A 12,305-nucleotide genomic window follows, 5' to 3' on the forward strand; every position below is an offset into this window, starting at 1 on the left:
TCCTTCCTTCCTTCCTTCCTTCCTTCCTTCCTTCCTTCCTTCCTTTCTTTCTTTCTTTCTTTCTTTCTTTCTTTCTTTCTTTCTTTCTTTCTCTCTCTCCAATGCAACAGTGCCCATCAAATCACTTTTCCCCTCTCCACCAATCTAGATGTAACCTTGGTTCCTTTCGTTGCTAGCCACGATTTCAAATCGTTGTGTCATTTCTTCGGCTAGCAGGATCCAAGATGTCTGGGGCCTCCTCGCTCCCACGTTAATCAGAGCAGAGCTCCTCCCATCTTGTCGCCACACCATGCACTAAAAAGCTTGATGCCCGTTCGCTCTCATCCAACAGAGACACTCAGATGGACATGGGCCAAGTCACAGTTGAGGCTCTGCCCATAGCAAGCCTTCCCAGAGAAAAGCCTTCAACAGGGAAAGCCTTATGAAGTATGCGATTCTGTGAATTCTCTGAGCTTAAGGGAGTTCTGGAGACAGAGGAAACAGCCTAGTGGGGCATGCTCTGGATTGAAGCGAGTAGAAATGAGGGGAACGAGGTAGGGGGTGTGGTGCTCAGCAGTTGGCAGGGAGCTCTCATGGATCCTGTCCTGGAAGAAGTATGTTTAATCCTAGCTAACACTGGAGAGCGACATGGCCCAAGAACAGCTCCTGACTGTGGGAGAAAAGGATGCTATGTTCCCTGCCAATGTCACGGAGGGGCTCAGCGAGCTGCCTAAGCCTTCACCCCACAGAAGGAACTCATTGACTGTGCTCCCTGCATTTATTCTCTCACTATTTAGATTTCTCCCAGCTCTCCATCCCTAACCCCAACAGCCTTGCCTGGCTTTCTCCAGCTTTTAGCTGACTTCTGAGCTTTTCCCTACACAAGCTGAACAGGACCCTCACCGATACTCTCCTTTCCTCGTGTAAGCAGAGTCATTTCAAGCCCCAAGAGAAAAGCCAGAAAAAACCCACTTCACCCCCACCCCAGAGCAGCTTGCCTGGGAAGAGAAGGGTCAGGCTGTCAGAACAACAAGCGCTCTTGCTCTGAGTGAGAGCGACGAGCCCAGAGGACATTGGGCTCACAATCTGTTTTCCTAGTTCCAACCACTAATGACTCTGGCATATACCGGAGCAAGTGGAAAACTTTCAGAAGCCGTGTTCTAGACACCTTGGGTAGCAGTCATTGAGGCTCTTGATTGTTTTGTATTGTCAAATCTGGAGATAAAGTGTGCATTGTGACGTCCATCCGAGCCAGAGGAACTGGGGGCAAGCCCAGGGGCCTGCTGTTTACAGCATCAGCCCTACCTGGAAAAGACGTCTCTGTTCTTCAAAAGTGAAACTTAAGAGATCCCGAGGGCTGGCCCACAGCATACCAGGAAAGTCACAGGCCATCTTACAATGTGCGTGTGCGCGTGTGTGTTTGTGTTTGTGTATGTGTGTGTGAGAGAGAGTGTGTCCGGGTTTGCACAGAGAGCTTGGTTTAACTGATCCTCATTCTGCTGAATTGTTCAAGCCAACAGGTGTCTAAGTTCCCAGTAGCTTTGCTATCTAAGAGTGCCTGGACTTGCACCTACTAGCTGGAGACTAGCTGGAGACTAAGCTTGGAGAGACAAGACCTTCGTATTTCTGGGGCTTCTGCCTGGCACCTGCCCCTCAGTAACCACGGAACCAGCACACAGGGGTTTCTTGTTACCTTGTCCTTTTGTCTCGGCAACAGACTACATTTCCTCTGGTCCATGACCCCAGCCAGAAGACTCCCAAGTCTTGTCTCTGTTGCTTTCCTTAAAACAAGTGTTCTGTGTGGGGTAGTTTCTCTGACAGGCTTGTGGATCTGCCAAACGAACACCTTACCTAGTTTCAGTCTCTCCCGTGCAAACTCCCACTTGCTGGCATCATAGGGCAGCCTTTCACACTGCTCATCCAGGGGAACTTCATCTGGATCCATTATGATTGACAGGTAGTCCGTCTTTACTTCGGAAGAAGACTGAGAAATAGATACACACACACCCCAAAGTTACCAAGAAGAAAAACAACTTTAAAACCTCAGTTTTTCAGTTTACAATACTTGACAACATCTACTGCTTTGCATCAATTGACCAGGTACAGAGGGTCCCCTAAACACACACACACACACACACACACACACACACACACACACACACTGTGGTGGTTTGAATATGAATATCTGGTTCCCTGTGGGTAGACTGTTTAGGAAGGATTAAGAAATGTAGCTTTGGGGTTGGAGAGATGGCTCAGTGGTTAAGAGCACTAATTGCTCTTCCAGAGGTCCTGAGTTCAATTCCCAGCAACCACATGGTGGCTCACAACCATCTGTAATGGGATCTGACGCCCTCTTCTGGTGTGCCTGAAGACAGCTATAATGTATTCATATAAATAAAATGAGTAAATCTTTAATGTAGCTTTGCAGTAGGAGGCATGTCCTAGGGGTGGGGCTTTGAGGTTTTGAAAACCCAGGCCAAGCCCATTCTACTCTCTGCCTGTTACTTTGCTCTCAGCTACTGCTCCACTGCCACACCGTGCTCCCTGCCATGATGGTCATGGACTCACCCCCTGACACTGTGAACAAGCCCCCAGTGAAATGCTTTCTTTTAATAGTTGCCTTGGTCATGGTGTCTCTTCATGGCAATAGGACAGTGTCTGAGATGCCCACACTGGAGTGTGGTGTCTCTGTGGGACAGCTCTTTACTTTTCTCTCACGGCATTTCCAGTGTAATGGCATCCTATCTTGAATGAGTGTGCCCCAAACCTTCACTGGCCTCACATACATCTCGTGTTCTGAGGCAACCCTATGAGAGCTTGTCTTTTGAAAGAAAAACAAAGGGTTGGAGAGATGGCTCAGTGGTTAAGAGCACTGACTGATCTTCCAGAGGTCCTGAGTTCAATTCCTAGCAACCACATGGTGGCTCACAACCATCTGTAATGGGATCCAATGCTGTCTACTGCTGTGTCTGAAGACAGTGACAGTGGACTCACATATATGAAATAAATATGGCCAGAGCATGGCCAGAGCATGTGGGGATAGCCGGGGGGCGGGGGAGAAAGAAAGGAAGAAAAGAAGAGAAAAGAAAAGAAAAGAAAGATGAAGAACATTTAATACAATTCTAAACAATGACCGAGAGCTTTCTGTGGCTGCTCTGAACATCTTTTGTAAAAAGACTAGCATTTTTCCTTTTTGTGTATGTGCATTCTGCCTGCGTGGACGGAAGAGCACCATACCTGGCTGGTGCCTATGGAAACATCGGATCCCTTGGAGCTGGAGTTACTAATGCTTGTGAGCCATAATGTGGGTACTGGGAACAGAACGGAGGTTCTCTGGAAGAACCACAAATGCTGTTAATCACCGAGCCATCTCTCCAGCACCACTCTGTGAATATGGATACGCATTGTGTGTGTGGGAGGGATTATTTTATTATTTTGTTTTTTTTCTGAATTTATAAGAAAGCCAGGAGTGGCCAAGTTAATCCAGGGTCCCTAGGGAAATGTAGACATTTCTTAAGCATCTAACTAGTCAGATACCTGCAGCTCTTAATTGGTTTACTCTCCAAAAAGACCATAGAGTCCAGTAGGGCCATTAGAACAGAGGCTTATGCAAAGTCCTGTCTAGTCTCAGAAATAGAGGCTGATCATTTCAAAACAAAATAAAACAAAAACCTGAGGCATAACTATAGACACATTTTGAGTTCCTTAAGGCATTGTTCAGAGGTCAAGTGCACATGACAGCTGTGTGTGGTGACAAATTAAACCCAGAAAGCAGCCACTGTGGCAGATCACAGAGAAGTAGATTGACAGTTAGGATCTGTCAGCAGGTTCGTTTCCTGCTAATGGACACATCTCCGGCATTGATTACCGAGTTTCTGTGAGCAGAGTCTTGGATGGGACAGAAAGCATGAGCGCTTTCCCACAGAATCCTTGCCTCAAAGTTACATGAACTTCATGGCAATAAGGCTGGCCTTCTCCTCCCTTAACCAGGAGGAGGCACGGAGTGAGGGACAAACCCTTCCATAGACACCATCTCACAGCCGCCACATTCCTCAGCCCTGACTCAGCCCGTTGTGAGCAGTCACAGCTCACCTCATCCATCACTTGCTTGCAATCATTCACTTTGCAAAAAGAATCATTAGGACGTGGGACAAATAGCTCAGGGCAGAGAGTTTGCTCAGCATCCAAGAAAGTTGAAAAGTCAAAGATAAGAAGCAAGGCCGACGGTGTCAGGCTATAGGTGCCGGGTGCTCAGAGGAAAACTAATGTGTTTTTCACGTTGCACATCGCCAAGGCAACCATTAAAGAGCACACGCCAGCTGAAACCTAGCGAGAGGCACCTTGCATTTATGCAGGATGGGGAGGTGGCAAGGATTTAGAGTGGAACCCACGTGTCTCCTGCGAAACTCAATGTGTTAGCTCAATAAGGCAGAGAGAGGGAACACCATGTGGACCTGTGAGGGAAGCGTGCTGACAGAGTACTAGCTGACAGATATTTATTCTTTTAATTGATGATATCTCTGAGCAGCTGCTCAGCACTTGGCATGGAAGACAGCTGCCTCCATCGGAGCCACCCCTTGTGCACAGCCAAATGACCTCCCAGGCAAGTGGTTTAACACCTCTAAACCTAGCTTGCTTATCTGTGAAATGGTAATAGCAATTGTACTTATCTGAGAGGGTCACTATGGGTATGAAATGATTGACCAACCTGTTAGAACAGGACCTGGTTTCTAGCAAGCATCAGTACAGTTAGCCATTGTTCTAAGACTGGCTCTGCCGTGTGTAAGTAGGTCCTTTATCAATGAGGAATTAGCATTGTGGTTAGAGAAACCACTTAGTCATCTCTGACCTTTGCTTCTTCCACTCAAGTTTCAGTCGATCTCTCACACCCAACGCATAAGCTGTGGAATCTTGGCAGCATAAAAAGCCCTCTTAAATCTGTTCTAGATCTTTCCAGTCTTATCCTGTTAGGTCTTGCTGAGTAAGAAGGCTGCTGTTCCAGTTAGGGGAGGAGAGGGTCGGGTTACTCTGTGCTTTGTTTCTTTCTTTCTTTGTTTACTCATCCCTTACAGTTATTCTCTTTCAAGTCTATCTCAAGCATCTCGACTTAAGCATCTTAATCAAGTATTTTCCCAGAAGATGTATTCTCTTCTTTCAAGACAATTGTTTCCTTCCAAAGCAGTGGCCTGCTCAGGTCTCAAAACCAAACGTTCCATTTGGCAGAAGACTGATACCTCATATGAACATGGAAGATGGCTGCCAGTCACCACTCCCATTCCAATGACCAAGCATGCCTTATATGATTTTGACTCTCGCTGAGGTCAGACAAGCCTGTGCTCAGAATCAAACTACCATAGTGACATTTGGACCCATGCCTTTACCTCAGGGAACCTCACTTTCCCTCTTTAAAACGGGGAATATCAATACCTCTCTCTCTCTCTCCGACATTTTGGTAAGATGAACTGAGACCATGCATAAGATGTTACCCACAGGGCATGGGACAACCATTTAGGAGACTCTCTAGGAAACGCAGAAATCTTGCCTTTCTCAAGTTAGAGCTCTCAGCTCCAACCCGGTAGGCAGTCACGATTCTTTCTTGCACCTCTTTATTTCCTGAGCGTGTGTGGGTCAACTCTTGCTTGCTCTGGTCTATGAGGGGAGGCTTCAATTCCAGAGGACACCCACCCTACCCCTTCACCTCCTCCCCTAACCAGAGCAGCAGCCTCTTCTTACCATATTCACTTTTGCTGAACATTCCCCCCCTACACCCGCTCAACATGATGACTGCCCCAGTGAGACCCCCGCTCCCACTCAACATGATGACTGCCCCAGTGAGACCTGAACGATGGACAAGTTCACATGGGCAGTGGGGGATCGCATGGCTTGGCGGTCATATCTTCTGTTTTCTTACCCGCTTCAGTTTTCTGATGAAGAGAGTTAGAAGGAGCCAAAAGAGGGTCGCAGCCACGCATGTGCACGTGAGCGTGATCAGCTCCAGGTTTGACTTGTCTGAGGTTCCTAGAGAGAGAAAAATCACAAAGATGCTATAAAAGAAGTGAGGTCTCTGCTCATTCTAGCTGGGCATCTGTGGGAGCACATGGTTTCTGAGCCAGGCTGTGAACTTGCACCCGGAAGGGCTTTCCAGAAATTCTGCTGACTTTGTAACCAATATTCTAAGAAATAATTAATTAAAAATCAGAAGAGAAAATAAAGATGGAAGGAAATTAGGGGAGAGGGTGGTTCATTAAAGTGCTAAATCTGTGAAATGTTAAATCTGCCTGATGGGTTTTGGAGGAAATTCTAAAGAAAAAAATGAAAAGACATAAAAGGGGCCGCTTTGGGACTCACAAAATTCTTCAAAGCAAACATGGAAATAAAAATAAAACTAAAACTCATGATCGCCTGCCTGCTTCTTCTGGGGCAGCCGCTCTGCATTACCACAGTGCTGCTCCCTGCCTCTGGGGCTCTGACCTCGGCAGCCAGAGGCACTGGCTAAGAGGAAAGAGAGGACCTCAGGCCTGCTTCTCATCCAGTCATGCTGATTCCATGGCTCATAGCACCAAGGCTGAACACTGTAGGGGAGATACCCAGGACAGTCTCTGTGTCTGTCTGTCTGTCTGTCTCTCTCTCTCTCATGCACACACAGTAGCTCTATCACACATACATACATCCCACACACTCACATGCTTACACAAACACAAACATATAAGCACACTCACACATACACATACACATACACATACACATACACATACACATACACATACACATACACATACACATACACACACACACACACACACCACTGGGCCTGAGCACGGCTTTCTTGACTCAACTATAATGACAAAGGAGGTTAGGCCAAGGCCAGATGAGACTTGTTCTTCTTACGCATGACGGGGGCTCTGTGTTCACACACACACTGGGCCCTCCCTAAGGATACATGACAGCAATATCATAGTTACAAACATGGGTACCTCACTGGGGGATTCTCTGTCGTGATTCAGCCAGGATGAGCTAAAGCCTCCTACGGCATCAGTAAGTGCCGCATCTCCCGTGACTGGGGCTTTCCTTTTGCCCTTCCGGCTCTCATGATGCCCTTCTCTGCCTTCCTGCCTGCCAATCAAACTTATTTAAAAATACCTCTTCCAGAGGACATTGAATCCATCCACCTCGGAAGCATTTTAAAAAGTATATATTTATTGGGGGCAGGGGGCCGGGTATGTGTCACAGCGCAGGTGTGGAGATCAGAGGCTAACATTTTTGGAAGTTGGGTCTTTCCTTCTGTCTCGTTCTGTAGGCAAGGTCCCTCTCGTTTCAGTCACTGTGCTGAGTATTTCTTTCTAGCTGGCTCAGGAGCTTCTGGGTCAGTCTCCTGTCTCTGCATCCATCTCACCTTAGGAGAGCAGGGATCACAGCTTTTCACGTGGGTCCCAGGAAATGAAATTCAAGCAATCAGGTCTGCATGGCCAAAGCCTTTGCCAACTTTGCGGCCATCTCTGCAGACCTCGGAAGCATTTAGAAAGGTTGTTTGTGGGCTGGGAATGTAGCCCTGTTGGTAGAGTGCTTGCTTAGCATACGCGAGGCCCTGGGTTTGATCCTCCTCAGCACAACATGAACTGGTTGTAGTGGCAAATGCCTATAATCACCTTGACAGGTGGAAGCAAGAGAGTCAAAGCCATCCTTGGTGATGGGATATCTACATGGGAGACCTCGTTCCAAACAACAACAACAACAACAACAACAACACAAAACAACACAAAACAACAACAACAAAAAACAGGGCTGGAAAGATGGCTCAGTGGTTAAGAGCGCTGACTGCTCTTCCAAAGGTGTTGAGTTCAAATCCCAGGAACCACATGGTGGCTCACAACCATCTGTAATGGGATCTGACACCCTCTTCTGGTGCATCTGAAGACAGCTACAGTGTACTTAGATATAATAATAAATAAATCTTAAAAAACAAAGTAAGGCTAATGTCTTTGTATTTGGTGTCAGTATGATAGGAAGCACAGGGCGGGGCCCGGAGCATCATGGGACTCTGAGCATGGAACAAAGCAGGAGCGATGCTGTTGGCAGTTGGAGTCGTTGAGGTCGCCTGCACAGAATCACAGTAAGAATGTGCGAGGCCGTGCTGATGCTCAGCAAGACTCCTGCCAACACTGTCAGGTAGACTTTCCCCAGTTCTTGAATGACGAAGTTGATGATTAATCCTCTTGCCTGTGAGCAGTGGTGCTGTGATTTTAACCCAGGGGATCCGAGTCCTTAACAACCACACATCCAAGGGTCCTGCCACTTCCTCCTTTCCTCGGATCTTCTGAGCCTTTATGGGAGTTCATCAGGCACTTAAGAGAGGCAATGTCCTCTGTCCTACCTGGGCTGTTTTCAGGGTTGGTGAAGGAATTCGTTCCTCTTCATCCTCTGTCGCTGCCTAGAGAACCTTCTTCCGTTCTCATCTGCCTATCTTTGACTGCCTCAGGCCACTTTCGCTCCTTTCCAGGGCCACAGATCCAATCCTGTCATTCCCCTGCCTCAGTGACAACATGTGCTCTCCATGACTGTCAGCATACAATTCAAATATGTATAGCTCAGTGGAGGTTCATATGTTGTACGATAAGGCTCTAGTTTGCCAATTTTTTTTTAAAATACTGGTTTGCTTTTATTTTGCGTGCATGGGTGTTTTGCCAGTGTGTATGTACGTGTGTGTGCCACAGGCATGCAGTGTTTCTGGACGCCCGAAGAGGGCGTTGGAGCTCCTGGAACTAGAGTTACAGATGGTTGTGAGCCACCATGTGGCTGGAAACTGAACAGGGTCTTCTGCAGAGCACCCAGAGTGAATTCCTTCGAAAACCCACCTCTCCAGCCCCGCTCCCAATTTTAAAAATTAAGTTGAAACTTAAAATGCTTAGGTCTTATATTTTCTTTTGTCCTTTAATCTCAATATAGATCCCCCAGAGTGAGAAAAGTGTAAACCAAAGTTCATGGGAGTATGGATTTCTTCTACTATGCATGCTCGAGCGTGTACACACACACACACACACACACACACACACACACACACACACACACACACACGCATGCTACAATAAGTTTTGTAGTATGACAGGAGCCTTCTAAATGTACGCTGCAGTGGCCTTTGACTGTCACAGATGCTGATGGCCTTGTAGGGTCCTTGTGCAGGAATCCAACATGGAACATGAAGCAAGTGGCCCTGTCTGACTGTGGGAACTTTCCCAGTGCATTCCACGGGACAGGAAACTGGCCCCCGAAGTCTAATTCCATAGCCCTTACTCAAGCAAAATTCCTTTCGGGTGGGACTATTTATATGCAGTCACACGTTTGAGGGACCAGCTCATTAGAATACCGTTAAGAAGAACATCAGGCTCAATTTAACATCAGTACTCAGTGCTTAGTAAATAAAAATCTTAGCCTTTTACACGGTGACATCTGAGTTCTACTCGATAGTTTTGTTTCTATTGCTCTTTGCAAAAGAGCTGTCAGGACACACTTTGGTCCCTGGGCGCTTTTTCTACATACACACTAGCCTGACTAGCCACTTCCCCACACAACACCCTCCCCCAACTCCCCGTACCGCCCCTACCCCCCTGCCCCCCTGCCCCGCACGCTTTAACAGGCTGGTGGCAGGTGATCAGTCCAGTCTACAAAATAGCCCAGCTGCTCATGGGCAGAGGCAGTGTGGGTGGGACTTGACAATTATTAGGAGAGAGTGTTGTGCTCAGGGTCATGAGATGTGTGCAGAAGGACCCAGCATGTCTCTGTTTTCACTCAGGATGCTGATAAGAATGTGGCCAAGCCTATAATGGCGCCTTTTGGTATAGGTTCCTGTTCCCCTGCCAGTTGCCCCTCCCCGGGCTGCATGTCATCTCTCTGGGTACCACTTAGCAGGTTGTCTGAATTCTGAGGGGGTGGGGATCAGGAATCTGTGTGGTGCCGTGTCTTGAACTTGTCTGGTGGCAATGGTGGTGGGTTCTTTGTGCGCAGTTCTGGCTCAGTGAACTGGCCGCATGCCTTTGCAGGACTATAGCCAGGGACAGGCTTTGGCTGGGAAGACTAGCCTAAGAAACGTCTAGGTGTTTTCTCCGTAGCTAGGCATCCACACACTGGCCTGGCATGTGGCACTGTGTGGTAGCAGGCTGCCAGTGCCTCAGGCGCCAGAGCCATCAGCTCAGCTCACAGAACATAACCAGGTGAGTTCCCAAGAAGCCAATCACCAGGGAGTTTTAGCTCCAGAACCCACCCTGCCCAGAGAGGGTTGTGGGGTGGAGTGGGGTGGGGAAGAATGGGGTGGGGGAGCACAACTAGAGCAACTGTCATCAGAAATTGGGAAAACATTCTTGTATGAGCCTGTGAGCAGCTGTGTAATAGACCAAAAGCCTCAGTTTCTTTTTAAATTTTTTAGACAAGAGGGGTGAACATGCAAACTGCTGTCAGGTATGATTTGAATCTTGCCTCACTTCCTGCCACTTCTCTCAACCTCCTTGGACTTTTAAATACAGTTTTATGGACTGGAGAGACAGCTCAGCGCAGGTGGACCGTTGCCACCAGACAGAAGAACTGGTAAGGTCGAAGCAGATTCAAGAACCCCCCAGTAAAGCCGGGCAGCAGTGGCGCATGCCTTGGGAGGCAGAGGCAGGCGGATTTCTGAGTTTGAAGCCAGCCTGGTCTACAAAGTGAGTTCCAGGACAGGCAGGGATACACAGAGAAACCCTGTCTCAAAAAACAAACAAACAAATAAACAAAAAAACCAACCAACCAACTAACAAACAAAATAAACCTGGTAAATTTCATAATTGAGAACCGCAGGTATGGAACAGATCCCAGCCAGGCTCTACCTGAGATTCAATTGACCTCTGACCTTTAATGTAGCTTACTAGAATAGTACAATAGGCCTGTCCATCTTTGTAACAGGCTTTTTTGTTTGTTTGTTTGTTTGTTTTTAATGTTTTCTAAGAATCTGTATAGATCAGTTTGGATCTTCTCTTCAGGACCGTGATATGTATGAAGTACCTTTTTGAGAGTAATTTCAGGCTAAGGAAGAAAAGAAGGAAGAAAGAAAATAATTAAAATTGCGGTTTGGGACATTTGTTCTGTAACACAAGAACAAATGTTCTTATCCCAAGCCAGTCCTTAACCCAATAGGAATACGGCGGTTTGGTACGCCATCCAGGTGACTCACAGTAAGGCCAGGAAGCTATGTGATACTAAAAGTTACGCTGGAGTAGAGAAACACACTAACCAATACTAATAATAGCTAACACTTCAGATCTTATCATGACAGACCCTCTTCATCCTGTGACGGTCCTGGGAAGGTTAGTCAACCATCATGAACGGTCCCATTTTGTAGTGCAGAAACTGAAGAACTAGGAAAGGAGGGAATCTTCCAAGAGTGACTCAGCTCCTGAGGTGGAGACACCCTGCTGCCGGGAGGACCCCCGCCCTCTATGTGACCCAGGGCAGGAGAGGGACGCAAGCGGTTCCCATTCTCAGCTCTGTCACTTCCTAGCCTAGTATCCCTATGATGTCATTTGACCCCTCTGTAGGTCTTACTAACGTCTTATTTTCAACAACTATACTTGCTCACAGGGTTGAGGCAAATACTTAAGCAGGGAGTTGAGGTGGGAATAGAAAGATGGCTGGATGGTTAAAACTTGTGGCTGGTCTTCTAGACAACCTGGGCTCAAGTCCCAGCACCTACATGGTGACTCACGACCCTCTGCGATTCCAGTTCTAGGGTCCCCTCTGCAAGCACTGCATGCACACGATGCACACATGTACATGAAGACAAAGCACTCACATTCATAAAATAATAAAAGAATCAAGTATATTTGTGCATGCTTGCTTAACACAGTATACCACGTGCTTTGACAGGGTATAATTAACATATTCAGGCCTTCCTAACTAAGCTACCATCTATGTCTGGGATACTCTATGTAGATTCATGTAAGCCTAGTTTCCATGAGAAGAAATGAGATGAGTATGCTTGAAGTCTAATTATTTGGCTTCAAGAACTATCTATATATATCTTACTCATCTTTACTGAACTTAGGCACCCTTTTAAAAATTCTTTAAATCCAAATTGGTCTATACGGATTCTTAGAAAGCATTAAACAAACAAACAAACAAACAAACAACCAGCCAACCAACCAATCAAAAAAAGTTTACAAAGGTGGACAGACCAAATGTATTATTACAGTTCTATGCCATAGTTTGGAGTTGAATGTTTAAAAAAAGAAAGAGCTATGTATATTTAGGGCCTTTAACATCCTAAGTACACTTAGGGGTAGACACTTCTATCTTTTTTTTTTTTT

General features: G+C 46.7%; 1 protein-coding gene across 1 annotated transcript in view; it reads right to left on the reverse strand.

Annotated features, from left to right (window-relative positions):
• Flt1 (fms related tyrosine kinase 1) overlaps positions 1 to 12,305 on the reverse strand; it is a 163,535-nt gene that overhangs the window by 35,988 nt on the left and 115,242 nt on the right. The window contains exons 16-17 of the mRNA XM_021162004.2: positions 5,891 to 5,997; positions 1,831 to 1,963 (exon numbers count right to left, since the gene is read on the reverse strand). Of these exons, the coding sequence (XP_021017663.1) occupies positions 1,831 to 1,963; positions 5,891 to 5,997 (240 nt within the window). The remainder of the gene's footprint in view (positions 1 to 1,830; positions 1,964 to 5,890; positions 5,998 to 12,305) is intronic.

The sequence above is a fragment of the Mus caroli genome, chromosome 5 (genome assembly GCF_900094665.2).
Source record: "Mus caroli chromosome 5, CAROLI_EIJ_v1.1, whole genome shotgun sequence".
Taxonomy (NCBI): Eukaryota; Metazoa; Chordata; class Mammalia; order Rodentia; family Muridae; genus Mus; species Mus caroli.